Source organism: Salmo trutta, chromosome 12, assembly GCF_901001165.1.
Source record: "Salmo trutta chromosome 12, fSalTru1.1, whole genome shotgun sequence".
Classification (NCBI taxonomy): domain Eukaryota; kingdom Metazoa; phylum Chordata; class Actinopteri; order Salmoniformes; family Salmonidae; genus Salmo; species Salmo trutta.
Window position 1 is genome coordinate 35,487,138 of NC_042968.1, and position 21,478 is coordinate 35,508,615.

General features: G+C 45.3%; 1 protein-coding gene across 1 annotated transcript in view; it reads right to left on the reverse strand.

The window, feature by feature from the left end:
- Positions 1-21,478, reverse strand: part of LOC115203452 (aryl hydrocarbon receptor nuclear translocator 2) — a 95,416-nt gene that overhangs the window by 15,223 nt on the left and 58,715 nt on the right. Inside the window, exons 12-16 of the mRNA XM_029768139.1 lie at positions 14,078-14,229; positions 6,353-6,428; positions 3,652-3,775; positions 2,605-2,707; positions 2,179-2,322 (exon numbers count right to left, since the gene is read on the reverse strand). Coding sequence (XP_029623999.1) covers positions 2,179-2,322; positions 2,605-2,707; positions 3,652-3,775; positions 6,353-6,428; positions 14,078-14,229 — 599 coding nt within the window. The remainder of the gene's footprint in view (positions 1-2,178; positions 2,323-2,604; positions 2,708-3,651; positions 3,776-6,352; positions 6,429-14,077; positions 14,230-21,478) is intronic.

The following is a 21,478-nucleotide window of genomic DNA, read 5'->3' on the forward strand; positions in this document are numbered from 1 at the left end:
CTAGACTAGCAGAGAGACGTGTGTGTTGTACTAGACTAGCAGAGAGACGTGTGTGTTTTACTAGACTAGCAGAGAGACGTGTGTGTTGTACTAGACTAGCAGAGAGACGTGTGTGTTGTACTAGACTAGCAGAGACGTGTGTTGTACTAGACTAGCAGAGAGACGTGTGTGTTTTACTAGACTAGCAGAGAGACGTGTGTGTTGTACTAGACTAGCAGAGAGACGTGTGTGTTGTACTAGACTAGCAGAGAGACGTGTGTGTGTGTGTTACTGGTGTAGGTTGAGGAGAAGACAGATGAGCCTACTAAACACCATATGCTCAACACACTCCCCTTAGCACGCATGTCGTGTGGTCTGATATGCAGATCAGAGAACACACACACACACAAACACACACACACACACACACACACACACACACACACACACACACACACACACACACACACACAATTATCAGGCTCTGCTGATGAGATTCACTGAAGCGAGGAGAAAGAGAGAGAGAGAAGCAAAGAGAATCTGCATAGCGACCACTGAAACGCATTTTATTAGAAATGCTAATGATGCTATTGGCTAGCAGTAGAGGATTCCTGTTGTCAACCAAAGGAGACATGACTACATTCTGTAGCAGTAGCTATGGGAGTCAGTGTGTGATCAGTGTGTCGTCTGCCTGACTAGAAAACACCTACGCATTAGATCTGGAATGGAACCACGTCTGGATTGATTCTACAGATATTTATTCAGTTTCAGATTTCTGGATTCTGTCTGACTCTACTCACAACACAAATCATCTCTGCTACATGTTCAGGTCTGTGTTTTTTACCTGGCCTGAGAAGGTAGGGTATGTTACTAGTCTGTGTGTGTGAGACCTGGCCTGAGAAGGTAGGGTATGTTACTGGTCTGTGTGTGTGAGACCTGGCCTGAGAAGGTGGGGTGTGTTACTAGTCTGTGTGTGTGAGACCTGGCCTGAGAAGGTAGGGTATGTTACTAGTCCTGTGTGTGAGACCTGGCCTGAGAAGGTAGGGTATGTTACTAGTCATGTGTGTGTGAGAGCTGGCCTGAGAAGGTAGGGTATGTTACTGGTCCTGTGTGTGAGACCTGGCCTGAGAAGGTGGGGTATGTTACTAGTCTGTGTGTGTGAGACCTGGCCTGAGAAGGTAGGGTGTGTTACTAGTCTGTGTGTGAGACCTGGCCTGAGAAGGTAGGGTATGTTACTAGTCTGTGTGTGTGAGACCTGGCCTGAGAAGGTGGGGTATGTTACTAGTCATGTGTGTGAGACCTGGCCTGAGAAGGTAGGGTATGTTACTAGTCTGTGTGTGAGACCTGGCCTGAGAAGTGTGAGACCTGGCCTGAGAAGGTAGGGTATGTTACTAGTCTGTGTGTGAGACCTGGCCTGAGAAGTGTGAGACCTGGCCTGAGAAGGTAGGGTATGTTACTAGTCTGTGTGTGAGACCTGGCCTGAGAAGTGTGAGACCTGGCCTGAGAAGGTAGGGTATGTTACTAGTCTGTGTGTGAGACCTGGCCTGAGAAGTGTGAGACCTGGCCTGAGAAGGTAGGGTATGTTACTGGTCTGTGTGTGTGAGACCTGGCCTGAGAAGGTAGGGTGTGTTACTAGTCTGTGTGTGAGACCTGGCCTGAGAAGTGTGAGACCTGGCCTGAGAAGGTAGGGTATGTTACTAGTCTGTGTGTGAGACCTGGCCTGAGAAGTGTGAGACCTGGCCTGAGAAGGTAGGGTATGTTACTAGTCTGTGTGTGAGACCTGGCCTGAGAAGTGTGAGACCTGGCCTGAGAAGGTAGGGTATGTTACTAGTCTGTGTGTGTGAGACCTGGCCTGAGAAGGTAGGGTATGTTACTAGTCCTGTGTGTGAGACCTGGCCTGAGAAGGTAGGGTATGTTACTAGTCATGTGTGTGTGAGACCTGGCCTGAGAAGGTAGGGTATGTTACTAGTCATGTGTGTGTGAGACCTGGCCTGAGAAGGTAGGGTATGTTACTAGTCATGTGTGTGTGAGACCTGGCCTGAGAAGGTAGGGTATGTTACTAGTCCTGTGTGTGTGTGTGTGTGTGTGTGTGTGTGTGTGTGTGTGTGTGTGTGTGTGTGTGTGTGTGGTGTGTGTGTGTGTGTGTGTGTGTGTGTGTGTGTGTGTGTGTGTGTGTGTGTGTGTGTGTGTGTGTGTGTGTGTACCTGGCCAGAGAACGGGGGTCTGTTGCCAGTCCAGGCCACCTGTCCTGGGTTGAGCTGTCTGGAGATCTGAGCTAGGTTCTGATTGGACGATCCCGACGGCTGGATATCGTTCACCCCCGGGACATGGATCACTGAGGAGCTGTGTAAAACAGACAGACAGACAGACAGACAGCATTCCAAGTAAATGTGTGACATGAGAGCCTTTATATGGGCCCCTGCAGACGGTCATATTTAATGTATACTTTAACAACACATTTAACTGTTCACATCTGTCAACTCTAGTCTGCTCAATTGTTTAACCATCACCTGAGGCCCTGTCTTCCCCTATGGCTTTCAACTTTAAACACACATGCTAATGTGCATGCATGCACGCACACACAGACCCACACAGAGACCCACACAGACCCACAGAGAGGTGTACCTGAAGCTCTTGGCAGAGTGTCCGGGCTGGAAGGGAGAGTTCTGGGAGTAGAGCTGCTGACCTCCCGCCGTAGACGAAGGAACCATCATCTTCTTCTCACCAGCTGGAACCACACAATACACACACCGTTTATAGAGAGAGATATATAGAGGGAGAGACAGACATTCAGAGAGACATTCAGAGGGAGAGACATTCAGAGAAAGATATTTAGAAAGAGGGAAAGACAGACAAAGAGAGATATACAGAGAGAGAGAAAGAAAAGCAGACAGAAAGAGAGGCAGACAGAGAGAGGGACAGAGAGAGAGAGAGAGACATACAGAGAGAGGGAGAGGGGGAGAGAGACAAAGATACATACAGAGAGAGAGAAAGAAAAGCAGACAGAAAGAGAGACAGAAAGAGAGGCAGACAGAGAGAGGGACAGAGAGAGAGAGAGAGAGACATACAGAGAGAGGGAGAGGGGGAGAGAGACAAAGATACATACAGAGAGAGAGAAAGGGAGAGGCAGACAGAGGGAGAAAGAGAGTGAGAGACAGAGAGAGGGAGACATACAGAGAGAAAGACAGAGGGAAAGAGAGATGAGGGAGAGAGAGAGTGAGAGCCAGACAAATATAGGGAGGGAGAGAGAGACAGACAGAAACATTCAGAGAGAGGGAGAGAGAGATAAAATATACCACACAGTCAGAGAGGGAGGGAATGGAGAGATAGAAAGAGGGAAGGAATGGAGAGGGAGAGAGATAAAATACACCACACAGTCAGAGAGAGGGAGGGAATGGAGAGATAGAAAGAGGGAAGGAATGGAGAGGGAGAGAGAGCGAGAGAGAGAGGAGAAAGTCCAGTTCTGATTGAGTTGTGTGGAGGTTGTTTTACATTTCTCCCCTGGATGAAAGACCACCACCACGGGCCTTTCAACACACACACACACACACACACACACACACACACACACACACACACACACACACACACACACACACACACACACACACACACACACACACACACACGTAACAAGACGAGTAGAGGTGAGAAAATAACTAGATGTCGTACAGCCAGAGATGCCGGAGTACATGTCAGCAAAGCGCGGGTCTCTCTCCTGTGAGAACATGGTGTCCGTCTTGTCAGTGTTCTTGCCCGCCTCATGAACCCCTCCTCCCACACTGGGAACGGGCACCTGGAGGGAGACAGGAGAGAAGGATAACTTCATTTAGTAATACTAACTTTATTTATACAAGGGTGTGAGTATATCCCCCTTGCTGATGTACAGTCAACAGCTAGAGGAAAGAGAGGAGGGAAGGACCTCTTCACTTAATGAAACCCTAGAAACTGATGTACAGTCAACAGCTAGAGGAAAGAGAGGAGGGAAGGACCTCTTCACTTAATGAAACCCTAGAAACTGATGTACAGTCAACAGCTAAAGGAAAGAGAGGAGAGAAGGACCTCTTCACTTAATGAAACCCTAGAAACTGATGTACAGTCAACAGCTAAAGGAAAGAGAGGAGGGAAGGACCTCTACACTTAATGAAACCCTAGAAACTGATGTACAGTCAACAGCTAGAAAGAGAGGAGAGAAGGACCTCTTCACTTAATGAAACCCCAGAAACTGATGCACAGTCAACAGCTAGAGGAAAGAGAGGAGGGAAGGACCGCTTCACTTAATGAAACCCTAGAAACTGATGCACAGTCAACAGCTAAAGGAAAGAGAGGAGAGAAGGACCTCTTCACTTAATGAAACCCTAGAAACTGATGTACAGTCAACAGCTAGAAAGAGAGGAGGGAAGGACCTCTTCACTTAATGAAACCCTAGAAACTGATGTACAGTCAACAGCTAGAAAGAGAGGAGAGAAGGACCTCTTCACTTAATGAAACCCTAGAAACTGATGTACAGTCAACAGCTAAAGGAAAGAGAGGAGAGAAGGACCTCTTCACTTAATGAAACCCTAGAAACTGATGTACAGTCAACAGCTAGAAAGAGAGGAGAGAAGGACCTCTTCACTTAATGAAACCCTAGAAACTGATGTACAGTCAACAGCTAAAGGAAAGAGAGGAGAGAAGGACCTCTTCACTTAATGAAACCCTAGAAACTGATGCACAGTCAACAGCTAGAAAGAGAGGAGAGAAGGACCTCTTCACTTAATGAAACCCTAGAAACTGATGTACAGTCAACAGCTAGAAAGAGGAGAGAAGGACCTCTTCACTTAATGAAAGTCATTGTAAATGAGAACTTGTTCTCAACTTGCCTACCTGGTTAAATAAAGGTGAAATAAAAAAAATAAATAAATAAAAAAACCCTAGAAACTGATGTACAGTCAACAGCTAGAAAGAGAGGAGAGAAGGACCTCTTCACTTAATGAAACCCTAGAAACTGATGTACAGTCAACAGCTAGAAAGAGAGGAGAGAAGGACCTCTTCACTTAATGAAACCCTAGAAACTGATGCACAGTCAACAGCTAAAGGAAAGAGAGGAGAGAAGGACCTCTTCACTTAATGAAACCCTAGAAACTGATGTACAGTCAACAGCTAGAAAGAGAGGAGAGAAGGACCTCTTCACTTAATGAAACCCTAGAAACTGATGTACAGTCAACAGCTAGAAAGAGAGGAGAGAAGGACCTCTTCACTTAATGAAACCCTAGAAACTGATGTACAGTCAACAGCTAGAAAGAGAGGAGAGAAGGACCTCTTCACTTAATGAAACCCTAGAAACTGATGTACAGTCAACAGCTAAAGGAAAGAGAGGAGAGAAGGACCTCTTCACTTAATGAAACCCTAGAAACTGATGTACAGTCAACAGCTAGAAAGAGAGGAGAGAAGGACCTCTTCACTTAATGAAACCCTAGAAACTGATGTACAGTCAACAGCTAAAGGAAAGAGAGGAGAGAAGGACCTCTTCACTTAATGAAACCCTAGAAACTGATGTACAGTCAACAGCTAGAAAGAGAGGAGAGAAGGACCTCTTCACTTAATGAAACCCCAGAAAGTGTATTTATACAGCAGGATTGGGATCAATTCCATTTGAATTTAGTCAGTTCAGGAGCTAAACTGAAATTCCAATTTCAATGTTTTTTCCCTCAGACAAGCATTATGGACAAATTACAAATTACATTTCTGTTTACTTCCTGAATTGACTGAATTAAAATGGAATTGACCCCAAGGCTGTTATACAGTTGAGCCCTCTTAAATGTCCAATGCAGCCATTTTTTTATCTCAATATTAAATAATTTCTGGGTAACAATTAATTACCTAACTGTAATTGTTTTCAATTAAAATGGTCATAAAGAAACAAAAATAGCTTCTTAGCAAAGAGCAATTTCTGTGAGGGGAAAACTGAAAACTAGCTGTTATTGGCAGAGAGGTTTGGAACGATTTCTTATTGGTCTATTAACTAATTGACCACCTGGTGATGTCACCAGGCAGACCAAAACTCCATCCCACCAAAAACAGGCTGAAATTTCAGGCGGTCTTTTCAAATAGCTCTTAACCTAAAAAAGGACATTATCATAATATTCACAATTTCACAGTATTATTCCAACCTCATAGTATGTAAATATATATAAAACAGAGAAAAATCACATTTTTGACTGCACTGGGCCTTTAATGATATACAATCAACAGCTTCAGAAGCTGTCTAGCATGAAAAGCCAGGGGTATGGACAGGTAAGTGGGCCACACTGGGTACAGGGAAGACACAATGTTATATGTTATATTATGAACAGGCAGGTATAAGGGCAGCTATAGGGGTCCTGTGGGGTACCTGTGATAGGTCATAGGCTGTCAGGCCGTCTCTCTGATGGACCTCCAGCTCTGCCTGCTGCTGCTGTTGGAGCTGCCTGGAGAACACACACAATGACAACACATTAACACAGAATCACACAATGGCATCACTTTGATATGTTTCCTCTTTAGATTGTATTATTAGTAACAGATGGTCAAGTTAGTGATACACAATAGCAAAACACCAGCATCCGAACGTACCAGCAAGATACCACACCTGGCACCCTAACGGCTGTAGAACAAATCAGAACATTGACCGACTGGAAAAAGCTAAGGGTCCTTTGTGAATGTACTATTAAATACAGACTACAAGCTGGTCTGTCCATCTGTGCTGAATGACTATAGGGGGTAACAGGCTGCTCTCTCCCCTCTCCATCCCTTTCTGTCTTTATCATTCCCTTGTTTTCTCTCTTTCCCTTGCTCTAGTTCCCTCTCCCTACTCACAGCTGTCCAGGCTCTGCCTCTTAACAAGGAGCAGATTCTAACTGTGTCTTCTATACACTGGGAAACAACAGATTCTAACTGTGTCTTCTATACACTGGGAAACAACAGATTCTAACTGTGTCTTCTATACACTGGGAAACAACAGATTCTAACTGTGTCTTCTATACACTGGGAAACAACAGATTCTAACTGTGTCTTCTATACACTGGGAAACAACAGATTATAACTGTGTCTTCTATACACTGGGAAACAACAGATTCTAACTGTGTCTTCTATACACTGGGAAACAACAGATTCTAACTGTGTCTTCTATACACTGGGAAACAACAGGTTCTAACTGTGTCTTCTATACACTGGGAAACAACAGATTCTAACTGTGTCTTCTATACACTGGGAAACAACAGATTCTAACTGTGTCTTCTATACACTGGGAAACAACAGATTCTAACTGTGTCTTCTATACACTGGGAAACAACAGATTCTAACTGTGTCTTCTATACACTGGGAAACAACAGATTCTAACTGTGTCTTCTATACACTGGGAAACAACAGGTTCTAACTGTGTCTTCTATACACTGGGAAACAACAGGTTCTAACTGTGTCTTCTATACACTGGGAAACAACAGATTCTAACTGTGTCTTCTATACACTGGGAAACAACAGATTCTAACTGTGTCTTCTATACACTGGGAAACAACAGGTTCTAACTGTGTCTTCTATACACTGGGAAACAACAGGTTCTAACTGTGTCTTCTATACACTGGGAAACAACAGATTCTAACTGTGTCTTCTATACACTGGGAAACAACAGGTTCTAACTGTGTCTTCTATACACTGGGAAACAACAGGTTCTAACTGTGTCTTCTATACACTGGGAAACAACAGATTCTAATTCTGTACTCTCAAAAACAAGCCTTTTTGTTTTGAAGGGGAAAGGTTATGTAATGAATAAAATGACCTGTGTCCCAAATGGCACCCTTTTCCCTTCATAGCTTCCTATGGGCCCTGGTCAATAGTAGTTGACTCTTAGGGTACCGGCTGGGATACATCCATTGTTGCAGTCAGTGTATTGTGAATGGCTAAACAAGAAGAGCAACACCTGCATGCAAACAAATATTCCCAATAGTCAATGTGGCGGCAATAAGATGTTTCAAGAGCTGTTTTTAAACTCAACCATTTCCAGACAGAATGTCTCCTGTCAGCTCTTATGCATCATTAGTAAGCTGGCAACAGAATGACTGTATTTCTCACACACACACACACACACACACACACACACACACACACACACACACACACACACACACACACACACACACACACACACACACACACACACACACACACACAGATAAACTTTACACACACACACACTTGTGCCTCGAATCTATTTGTCGCTGGCAAATTGCACCACAGCATCTAATTCAGGCCCTTCATTTCAGAAGCCTCGGAGTGATTTCCTGCTAAGTTCTTTTCTGGAGCATCCAACCCTGACATTTCCTATTTACCCAGAGAGAAACAAACTGTTTTTCTTCTCCTGCCATGAGTAGTATGCAGCTCTCTCTCTCTCTGAGGAGACGCGATGAGGAGAGGAGAGGAGGAGGCCACTTTAGACTACAGAGGACCAGTTAGGTTTGAGTCCACAGACAGACCTTAGGAAATTGACAGCTCATCTCTGTTTGTCTCTTTTTGCTTTCTCTCTAAGTACATCACAACAGTCCTCCTTTCCTGTCTCAAATAAATGACTGAATATATAAGAGAAAGAATGAGAGAGAAAGAGAAACTACTTCCTCCTTTCCTGCCTCAAATCAATTCCTGAATGTCAGAGAGAGAGAGAGAGAGAGATGGAAACACTTGCGTTAACAACATGAAAGCGTCCCCTAGCAGTGTACATAGACTGGTGCTGTGCTGAACTTAGTGGCCCTGGCCGTCACAGCCTATAAGAGCCTAGCGTCTGACAACAGACCTAATGTGAGTAACTAGAATATATGACGGCCAGAGGGCCAGTGTGTGTATGCCTGTGTGTTTGTGTCCTGATCAAAAACACCTGTCACTAGGAATAAAGAGCTTCCACTGAGGAAAACAAACTACTTCAAAACCCCATTATGTTTAGTGTCCTCTCAAAGAGACACCTGCAGTGAATATTCTCTCTCTCCCAGACGAGAGGGGAGTAGAGGAGAATAGGAGGTAGAGAGGTAGGGAGGGAGGAGGGGTGAGCACACAGAGGGTCACCTGGACTGAGACAGGACTAAGATGGATAACACTTGGCCAGGAAAACTCCAGAGGATATTTGAACTTCTGAAGAATGTGCAAAAATAAGTCCAGCCAAGCCGTCTCCAAGTTTCCAGCACAGTTCCACAGTGTCCTGTTTAAGCACCTGTACAGCACTCTGCATCACACGGTCGGGAAGAAACATTATTATGAAAATGGAACCAGTTATTTATTTATTTCACATCAGGGCCAGAGGTTCAGAGTGTGTGTGGGTTTGTAAGTGTGTGTACATGTGTGCACTTGTACGTGCGTGTGTGTATGCTTGAAAGTGTGTGTGTATGATGCAGATGAGTTACTAAGGTTTATAATTTGTTGTTGTTCTGCTCTGATGCCCCTGGGTAAACTCCAGTGGTGTTAAACAGCGGATGGGGAATGGCTTCATTGGTGACTTGGCTGCTATGGTATGTGTGTGTGTGTGTGTGTGTGTGTGTGTGTGTGTGTGTGTGCTCTGCCCACACATTCAGAGCTGGCCTAATAGTGGGGTTCTGAGGGAAGCAGCCAGGTCACGCAGCAGTGGCTGATGGGATGTAGCAAGGGTGCAAGCGGGCAGCCTGAGGCTTGTAGCCATGGTAACAATGCCAATGCCAATGCACGCACGCACACACAAAAGCCCTCCACGGATGACTTCCTAAAGAAAAACAGTCCCAGAAACAGGACCAGAAGTGGAGGCTAGCCTCTAATATCTCAGTTTATGGTTCCAACCTAGAGCCAGCCAACATTACTAACCATTACAGATGGCTCTGTTGGCTTGCTCAACAACTGAGGCACACTGAGACGGGGCAGTGTGTGAGGTGTGGGTCTGTCATGGTTCCAAAGTCATCTCCTTCTGCACTCCTGCAGGCTAAAGGACAGTCAGGAAGCCAGTTGGAACATAGACCACACTACCATGCAGTTGTTAGAATACACACTCTCCATTACAATGTTGTCATTCCCTTTAATCCAGATACACTGCATGACCAACAGTATGTGAACACCTGCTCGTTGAACATCTCATTCCAGAATCATGGGCTTTAATATGGAGTTGGTCCCCCCTTTGCTGCTATAACAGCCCCCACTCTTCTGGGAAGGCTTTCCACTTGATGTTGGAACATTGCTGCGGGGACACAAGAGCGTTAGTGTGGTCGGGCACTGATGTTGGGTGATTAGGCCTGGCTCGCAGTCAGCGTTCCAATTAATCCCAATGGTTTTCAATGGGGTTGAGGTTAGGGCTCTGTGCAGGCCAGTCAAGTTCTTCCACACCAATCTCGACAAACCATTTCTGTACGGACCTCACTTTATGCATGGGGGCATTGTCATGCTGAATCAGGAAAGGGCCTTCCCCAAACTGTTGCCACAAAGTTGGAAGCACAGAATCGTCTAGAATGTCATTGTATGCTGTAGCGTTAATATTTCCCTTCACTGGAACTAAGGGGCCTGAACCATGAAAAACAGGCACTATGCATTTTCCTGGCATCCGCCAAACCCATATTCATCCGTCAGACTGCCAGATGGTGAAGCGTCATTCATCAATCCAGAGAACGTGTTTCCACTGCTCCAGAGTCCAATGGCGGTGAGCTTTACACTACTCCAACCGACGCTTGGCATTGCGCATGGTGATCTTAGGCTTGTGTGGGGCTGCTCACCATAGAAACCCATCTCATGAAGCTCCTCACGAACAGTTCTTGTGCTGACGTTTCTTCCAGAGGCAGTTTGGAACTCTGAAGTGAGTGTTGCAACCGAGGACAGACAATTTAGCAGGGCAGAAATTGTACAAACTGACTGCTTGGAAAGGTGGCATCCTATGACGGTGCCACATTGAAAGTCACTGAGCTCTTCAGTAGAGGCCATTATACTGCCAATGTTTGTCTGTGGAGATTGCATGGCTGTGTGTTTGATTTTATACACCTGTCAGCAACAGGTGTGGCTGAATAGCCTAATCTACTAATTTGAAGGGGTGTCCACATACTGTTGTATTTATAGTGTAGGTGCAGATTCACGATGCATTGTATGGTATTTTCATTGTCCAAGGCCCACAGTGTGTACTGCAGCCAGCTCTGAAATAACAGGGCTTTCTCCACTGGCTTCCCACACAACTACATCTTACTTTCTTTATTTGGTCCAGTAGTAGTTGCTACCACAGTAATGACATACGGCCTGCACGCTGTGTGTGTGTGGCTATATATGGGCTGTATACATAGATATATGCCCAGCTAGGTTTCCACAAATGATTGGGTGTGTAATCTATCGTTGGTGAAGAGATATCCAATATGAGAGGGGGATATAACCCAGGAGAGTAAACACATTGTCCAGATCCCTATATTATTTCCCTAATATATGAAGTGTGCACTCATTCACTCCCCCTCAAGAATGTTAAAGCATTGGGCTACGTCCCAAATGGCATCCTACTCCCTACATAGTGCAGTGGTTTTGACCAGGGCCCATAGGAAAGAAATATGGCAGTCGCTCGACATCAATCAAACTCTTAAATCTTGGAAGGGAAGTGAACGAGGGCACACCAGAGATGAGAGAGAAGAAACAGAGTGGTGTCTCTCACGAACAATACATTTACTACAGAGAAACACTCAGTTACACCAACAACCAGATGGTCTGTCTCATAACCCTGTGTGTGTGTGTGTGTGTCGCTGGGTGAGACTGGCTCAGGTACCCCAGTGGTCAGATGCTGAGCTTCACAACTGTTGTAGAGGGTTGATGAATGAGATGAGATATTTTATGCAGCCAGGTTTCCACTGCCCTGGCTCTCACCTCAGCTAGAGAGAACGCTGCCACACAACGGAGCACACACACACACACACACACACACACACACACACACACACACACACACACACGCACACAGGAATGTTTACTCCACTAATCTGATCTCCAGAAACATTGTTACTACCTTCCTTAAGTCATTATAATGTCTGAGGAGATTGAGAAAATGATGTTTCAGAGCATGTTTCCACACACACACAAACGGGTGGAGGAGAGAGCAGAACAATCACAATCTAGCAATCTAAACCAAACGGAATAACGGAACTCTTCCAGTGTTTCCCCAGTTCTCTGGAGTGTGAGTGGGATGTTAGTGTTGGAAGCGTCAGGATCAAGTTCAAAGTCAATGTTGATGGTCCTGGGGTATGAGGGTTGCACCCATTCTCTGATTTTTCAACCACTAAAAGGCCTTTCCTTTTCCTCTCTGGTCTCTATCTAGGCACGGTGACAAAATCAACAGTGATGCTACTGCCCCCTACTGACCAGGACCTGGTAGTGTAGGTGAAAAACCGTGCAGGTAAGCAGTCATGCGCACTTAACAGGTTAACACGTGTCGTAAACACAAACATGCTCAGGCGTGCACATACACACAAAAACATGCACACGTATCCACAAACTCACACGTGCACAAACACACACATACACTCTACAATACAGTTTCTGCTAGAGGGGATAACTGGGCCTGCTACAGCTAGAGGGGATAACTGGGCCTGCTACAGCCAGAGGGGATAACTGGGCCTGCTACAGCTAGAGGGGATAACTGGGCCTGCTACAGCTAGAGGGGATAACTGGGCCTGCTACAGCTAGAGGGGATAACTGGGCCTGCTACAGCTAGAGGGGATAACTGGACCTGCTACAGCTAGAGGGGATAACTTGGCCAGCTACAGCCAGAGGGGATAACTGGGCCAGCTACAGCTAGAGGGGATAACTGGGCCTGCTACAGCTAGAGGGGATAACTGGGCCTGCTACAGCAGTGTTTCCCAAACAGACAAAATATAGCATCACTGGTAAGGGCATTGAGTAACATAAATGCTAATGCTAACAGCGCTAATTTAGTGTAAAAGGTGTGGAAACGCTATGCAGGAAATAAAAAGGTGACTATTATAATTGGTCACTCTAGTCCTTCTAGGCTGATGGCTAAAGGCTGCGTTTAAAGACATTGGTATGCACATCATGGTGGACCAGAAGAAGCTTTTAAGACTGGAGGCCTGGTCACAGCACATATTCAATGGGGACATTATGTATCAAGCCTCTCAGAGTCCAACCAACAGGTTTGTGGAACCTGAGGGACCAAAACAAACACAACCTGGAACCTGTCTCCTACAAAACACACTGTTTAGAGAATGGAAAATGGGCCAAGTTCCACACACACACATACTTTACTTAAATGCTTAATTTAACACCTTATTAACATGGCGTGAATCAATAACACACTGTTAATATAATCCGCCATACTGAACCTTTAACAGTTGGTAGCAAAACACACTGCTACCATTCCAACGCCATGTACTGTCAATATTATGACTGACTGACTGACTGACTGATTGACTGGGGCAGCAGACCTGTATGCTGTCACACTGGTGTTAATAGTCAGTAAGCGTGTGTTGGTTGCACGAGCACTGTGTGTGCATGTGTGTGTGTGTATGTGTGACTGTGTGAGATTGATTGTGTGTGTGTGACTGTGTGTTAACAACCAGAGCAATGAGTGAAGTGTCAGCGGTGTGTGTAGAGTCATTCCAGTCCAGACACATGCAGCAGGTACACCACTCAAAGATGTTAAAAAGAATCCAGGAGGAGTTTCATTTCACAGTATTTCTGTTGAGGATTTCCTTTGGACATGTTAGAATCCCATTCAAAAGGATTATTTGAAATCAGCTGTGTAGTTCTAGGGCAAAAAAACTAAAAGTGCACTGTGGGGGGGGGGGGGGGGGGGGGGGGCAGGACCAACCCTGGTCTAGAACATTCCACTGGTCCATGTCTGTCCCAGGACGTGAAACGTGTGCCAACAATTTACACACGTTTTTATTATTCAGTGTCTATCTCTGTGTGTGTGGTCTATGTAAGAAAATATTTCTGTGTGCGCGTCGGTCCGTGTGTGCGCGTCGGTCCGTGTGTGCGCGTCGGTCCGTGTGTGCGCGTCGGTCCGTGTGTGCGCGCGTCGGTCCGTGTGTGCGCGTCAGTCCGTGTGTGCACGTCGGTCCGTGTGTGCGCGTCGGTCCGTGTGTGTGCGTCCACCTACTTGACGTTGGTGTTGGTACAGATGATGTACTCGATCTCATCGGAGTAGGGGTTCTGGAAGGTGAAGGAGCTGGTGCGGATTAACATCCACTCTCTGTTCTTCATACGAAACCTGTACATCACAGACAACACCTGGCCTTTCAACTTTACCACCTGGAGAGGGAGGGAAGGAGAGAGGGAGGGGAGGACAGAGGGAGGGGAGAAGAGGGAGGGAAGGAGAGGGGGAGGGAGGGAGGACAAAGGTTAGATAAGACACATCACAAACAATCTGACCATCTAGAGTGGAGGGAAGGGGAACCTTGCGTGTGTGTTTGTGGGGGGTTCAACATATAAACGCTTAAATCAGCAAATTCAAAACAGCACATATTGTAGAGAGACAGAGAGGAGAGAGAAATGTTCCTCCATCTTACAAAGAAAAAAAGGAGTAATTTGAGGCAGGAAGGAGTTGGGAGTACTCAACAAAAAAGGCTGATTCATTTCTTATTTGGTCAGCTTTAATCCATCTCCGTCAAACTGACGTCTTCCTCAGAGTTTCTCCATCTTGGGTGAGGAGCGTGGAAATCTGGTGGACTTCAGAAGATTTTAGGTTTTCGGTTCCAACCAGTCTAATCTCCCCACCCATACCTCTCCTACCATACCATTCTGGATAAACACACACACACACCTGCAAAATAGCCTCCAACACTCTACTCAACAAACTGGATGTAGTCTATCACAGTAACATCCGTTTTGTCACCAAAGCCCCATATACTACCTACCATTGCGATCTGTATGCTCTCGTTGGCTGGCCCTCGCTTCATACTCATCGCCAAACATTTACATTTACGTTTTAGTCATTTAGCAGACGCTCTTATCCAGAAGGACTTACAGTAGTGAGTGCATACATTTCATTTCATACATATTATTATTATTTTCATTTTTTTTGTACTGGCCCCCCGTGGGAATCGAACCCACAACCCTGGCGTTGCAAACACCATGCTCTACCAACTGAGCCACAGGCCCAAACCTACTGGGTCCAGGTCATTTACAAGTCTCTGCTAGGTAAAGCCCCGCCTTATCTCAACTCACTGGTCACCATAGCAACACCCACCCGTAGCACGCGCTCCAGCAGGTATATCTCACTGGTTACCCCCAAAGCCAATTCTTCCTTTGGCCGCCTTTCCTTTCAGTTCTCTGCTGCCAATGACTGGAACGAACTGCAAAAATCTCTGAAGCTGGAGACTCATATCTCTCTCACTAGCTTTAAGCACCAGCTGTCAGAGCAGTTCACAGATCACTGCACCTGTACATAGCCCATCTGTAAATAGCCCATCCAATCTACCTCATCCCCATACTGTATTTATTTATTTATTTATCTTGCTCCTTTGCACCCCAGTATCTCTATGTGCACATTCATCTTCTGCACATGTACCATTCCAGTGTCTAATTGCTTTATTGTAATTACTTCGCCACCATGGCCTATTTATTGCCTTACCTATCTTATCCTATCTCATTTGCACATGCTGTATATAGATTTTTATACTGTATTATTGATTTTATGTTTGTTTATTCCATGTGAAACTCTGTTGTTGTATGTCGAATTGCAACGCTTTATCTTGGCCAGGTCGCAGTTGCAAATGAGAACTTGTTCTCAACTAGCTTACCTGGTAAAATAAAGGTGAAATAAAATAAATAAAAATAAACACACACACGAACGACACACACACACGGACGACACACACGGACGACACACACACACACGGACGACACACACACACGCACAAACACACACACACACACACACACACACACACACACACACACACACACACACACACACACACACACACACACACACACACACACACACACACACACACACACTTCTCTCTCTCTCTCTGAATATTCCCTCCATAAGCATACCAGTGAACCTCACCTGTCAATCTGACTAATGGATGTGCTGCTTTGCATCTAAATGCAAAAAGGCTTTCAGTAAGGGGATCTGAAATGGCTAATCGTAATGAAAGCTCTGTGGACAATCTCAGAGACATGGAAGAGTGTTTTTCCTTCCACACAGAGGGCACCACCAGCGAAACAACAGTGGGAGGCCAGAAATGTAATCTAATTTTGAGAAAAATGCATGATTTCCTTATTGATTTGAGAAAATGTGGATTAGCGCGTTTCGACCGCACCTTTTATTCAGCGCATATCTCATTGCTTAAACATGGTCTAGGGAGGGAGTGAGCATCCTATTGGTCAGAATGTATGACCTATGACCTCAGTAACAGGAAGAGATAGTGGAGAAATCTGTCGTTCTTGGCAGCAAATCTCAAATGGCACACTATTCCCTATGTACTGCACCACTGTTGTCCTGAGCCTGGGGCTAAGTAGTGCACTATGTGTATGGAACTAAGCGTGATTTGAGATTCACCTACAGAGACACTGGAAGGTGTGTGTCCGTGCTTGTTTGTATCTCTGTTTTTGTGCGTGTGTGTTGTCATGACGTTGGCCTGTGGGTAAGGTTTATGACCCCCCCCCCCATAAATACCTTTCTCCCTTCCCCTCTCTTACTGACCCTACTGAAGGACTGCTGTCCTGTTAAATATAGAGAGTCTGGGAACATCAAACAAATGGGGAAAGGAACCATATTTTGGTAATAAAACCAGTTGGAAATATGCTTGATAACGTAATGAGTATGGAGGTCAGTTCATTGTTATCTGGGACATTATGATTGATGACAGGACGACATAAACTGTACCTGAGAAAGTATACACCCTCTAGTTATCAGAGTCACATGGAATTGTTATGCAATTGAAATGTTTGATATTGAAATTGTTTGTTAGGAGATTAAATGTAATTTTAGCTTCCAAATGAGAGAATTGGGTTTTCATAAGGAAAGTGCCCTGCTCGATCAGTGGCCCAACCCTGTGAAGAGACAAGGGTTATAAACGATGAAACACCTCCTTCCCCCCTCTCCACTATATAAGCCTTTGACGAAAATATAACCAGTAGTTCCAGTACGAGAGGTCTGCAGCCTCTACGTTAGAAGGACACACATGTAAAGGACAGAACTAAGCCAACCTCGGCGTGAGCTATGGTATGAACTGGTATGAACTTTGAGCTTATTCACTACAGAAGTGATACTTCCTAGCCGTTGAGTTAGCAGCTGCCGCTGTCGACAGGGGCTAGGAAAGGACGGACGACGGATCCAGTCGAACAACCAGACGAAGATACCACCACGTATCCAATTTACCACCATTGACATTCTTCCACTACAGGAAGATCTGTTGGCCAACCCGGCCAGCATCTACGACCAATCTACCGAAGCGCAGCTCAGAGTAAATATTTATTGCATTTTCCTTTTCCAAATGGGCGGTAATTTAGAATGCATAAGATAATGTATTTACGATAGCATAGCTGCTGTTTCTTTGTTCCTAAATCTTCCCGCTCTTTCATTCAAGCCCAACCCCCTTTCCTTTGTGTAACCAGGTTCCGTCCACCGGGACGTTTTCTGTATGACACCATTGGTGTTCTGTGTATTTGTAATTCTGTGTGATTAGTTAGGTATTTAGTAAATAAATAATTAAACCCAATTTTGTATTGCTGATTCAACTTGTTAGCCAGGGTTCGTGAAGATAACCAAGAATTTACAACTTTCATTATGAGACTGAAAATAAGTTAAGGGTTAATATTGACTGCTATCGATGTAAAATATCACTAAGTATTTTAAGAGTTTATTCGGAAGATAACAGCTCTATAAACGTTCTTCCGTGGTGCCCCGACTTTCTAGTTAATTACATTTACATGATTAGCTTAATCAGATAATATTAATTACAGAGAAATAATTTTATAAATTAGCATGTCATATCACTTAATCTGGCATAGCCAAAGACACGACATTGTGTTTGTGTCTTCTAGGTCATGATTACCTGTATGAGAGACTATCCCAGGAAGTGAAAGGCCAGGGCAGGATGGGGCTGCAGCCCAAATGGCACTATATTCCCTACATAATGCACTACTTCAGACCAGAGCACTTAGTTCACTATAAAGGGAATAGGGTGTCATCTGGGACGCAGCTGGTAAGACGAACCACCAATTATCACAATACTTCTACTCTACTGTCAGCGACTGAGGCTGGGCTGATAGTGGCAACTACACAGAAAGAGACAGGAGGTAGAGAGGAGGTGAGGTGAAGGGAGAGAAAGAGAGCGGGAGAGAGGGGAGAGAGAGAGAGCAGGAGAGAGAGAGGGAGAGAGAGAGAGAGAGAGAGAGAGCAAGAGAGAGATGGTGTGCAAGAGAACGAAGTGCATTTGAGTGAAAAATACTTACAACCCTCATCTCTATCTCTCAATCTTTCATTACCTGAGCTGGAGTGGTTCCTACACGCTACGTGTGTGTGTGTGCGTGTGTGTATGTCATTACCTGCCACTGAAGATTTTAAATGAATTAACGGTCAGTAGGCTGGGAAAACAAAAATGGTTTTCTGCCAAGAAAAACTGTGTTGCACAAAAGTCAATCGCATACAAACCAAAGCTGACACTCACAGCTGAGAGCCAAAGCTATTGGACTGTCAATACCTGAACACAAAGGTACCAGCGTCTCTCTCTCTACCTGTCCGTCTGTCCCTCACCTGTCCCTTTACCTGTCTGTCTGTCCCTCCACCTGTCCCTTTACCTGTCCGTCTGTCTCGCTACCTGCCTGTGTCTGTCTGTCTGTCTCTCGCGCTACCTGCCCGTGTCTGTCTGTGTCTCTCCTGCTACCTGTGTCTGACCGTCTCTCTCGCGCTACCTGTGTCTGACCGTCTCTCTCGCGCTACCTGTGTCTGACCGTCTCTCTCGCGCTACCTGTGTCTGTCTGTCTCTCTCGCGCTACCTGTGTCTGACCGTCTCTCTCGCGCTACCTGTGTCTGTCGGTCTCTCTCGCGCTACCTGTGTCTGACCGTCTCTCTCGCGCTACCTGTGTCTGTCTGTCTGGCGCTACCCGTCTGTCTCTATGTCTGTCTGTGGTGCTGCAGGCAGTATGTGTGTGTGTGCTGACAGGGCTTGTCAGTTAGCTCTGGGTGATAGAGCTGAGGTCTCTGTGCTGCTCATATCAGGAGATATCTGGGCCAGACAGGTGGATGTGCGCTCTCTGCCAGATGAGAGAATCTGTGTGTCAGAGGGTAAGGAGTGCGTGTCTTAGACATTTTGTGTGTGTGTGTGTGTGTGTGTGTGTGCGCCTGTCAGAAAGGTAAGTGTGTGTGTGGGGTTTCTGTTCCCTGGAAGGAAACATGTTAAATAATATTGCCCTAACAAAACATTCCTCAAGGATAGTCTCTCTCTCTCACACACACACATTGATATTTCACCTTTCACCTCATTGCTGGTTTTCAGTACACAGGTGCTCCTCTGGCAGACACACTGAACAGCAACACAGAGGACACACACCTGGGTGCTCAGATAGAAATATATCATGTAGAACAGATCTGTCAGTCCAGTTTATTAGGATTAGGCAATAGGGTTCGCTCTATTCCTTACATTTCTATCCGCGACGTTGTGAACGTTTCACCCTTCTAAACTGGACCCTGCAGTGTGTTCCCGTCAGCTGCTGCTGACAGAGCACATCTTAAACCATTACAGATTGGCCAATAGTATTAGCCTGTTTGCCAGTCCCCAGGTGGGTTATTGAGTCTCTTTTAGAATCTTATTAAGTCCATCGGTAGGTAATGGATGAACGATGGTCTCAATGCTAAAGATGATCTTGATGGTTTGGTGGAAACTCATCCCTGAGAAAGAGCATGTTTCTGATAGTTTCATTTACAGGTGAGTCTAGGGTTGGAAAATTCCAGTAACTTTCCCCAATTTCCCAGGTTTTCCCCATGGGCCCTGGTCAGAAGTAGTGAACATGGGCCCTGGTCAGAAGTAGTGAACATGGGCCCTGGTCAGAAGTAGTGAACACGGGCTGTCTGTTCTAACGGGCTGGCGGTTCTAACGGGCTGGCTGTTCTAACGGGCTGGCGGTTCTAACAGGCTGGCGGTTCTACTCAGTCTAATTCAACCATAATGACAGACTACTGGTGTTTAATTAAAGAGCGCCTCCCGCTTCACCTCGGGGTGACAGGGTCAGGAGAGGACCTGAGTGGAACCACTGGCGTGTGACAGGAAGACAAAGGTTTTACTGCCAGACAGCATAATTAAACTTCTTTGTTGTAATTCAACCTCTTTGTTCACATTATGATGCCCCATCACCTTATTTTACTCAGCCACATACTAGATAACTAGCAAGTTAAGCGTAGGGGTCGTGTTAACAAAGAATTCTTCATTTTTCACACAGGAAAAATATATTTACATTTTTGTCATTTAGCAGACGCTCTTATCTATAAATGTTCATACTTCTTTCATACTGGTCCCTCGTGGGAATCGAACACACAACCCTCGCGTTGCAAGCGCCATGTTCTACCAGCTGAGCCACACAGGTGCATGAAACTGGTAAGAAATATCTTGCTGTGTTTTGTAAATGCAGATCTAAAATTCTTCTTATTGTCATATCTGCTCGACATCCGACTAACCTTGTCCCTCAGCTGTACTTCTCCACTGGGATGAGAATTCACCAACAGGCATTCTATCAGCAGACAGCACTCTGACTGATATGGAGCTACTGTTCTCCATCATTCTATCAGCAGACAGCACTCTGACTGATATGGAGCTACTGTTCTCCATCATTCTATCAGCAGACAGCACTCTGACTGATATGGAGCTACTGTTCTCCATCATTCTATCAGCAGACAGCATTCTGATGTGGAGCTACTGTTCTCCATCATTCTATCAGCAGACAGCACTCTGACTGATATGGAGCTACTGTTCTCCATCATTCTATCAGCAGACAGCACTCTGATGTGGAGCTACTGTTCTCCATCATTCTATCAGCAGACAGCACTCTGACTGATATGGAGCTACTGTTCTCCATCATTCTATCAGCAGACAGCACTCTGACTGATATGGAGCTACTGTTCTCCATCATTCTATCAGCAGACAGCATTCTGATGTGGAGCTACTGTTCTCCATCATTCTATCAGCAGACAGCACTCTGACTGATGTGGAGCTACTGTTCTCCATCATTCTATCAGCAGACAGCACTCTGACTGATGTGGAGCTACTGTTCTCCATCATTCTATCAGCAGACAGCACTCTGACTGATGTGGAGCTACTTTTCTAGCTGTAGCCAGTCTTCTTTTCTCCGGTAAAATGCTAGATTAGGAAATGTAGCTGGCTACATTCTTTCTATAATAAACATTAGAAATATGATGGTCATGCATAGTTTTAGCTGTTTCATTGTAAGCTCATTTACTTGTGTGGCTGCCAGCAAAATAGTGTTGCACTTCCGTTGTCAACTGATGAAAATGAAGCTATTTTCTGCCAAAACTATAGTTGCACGTCCCTGATGTA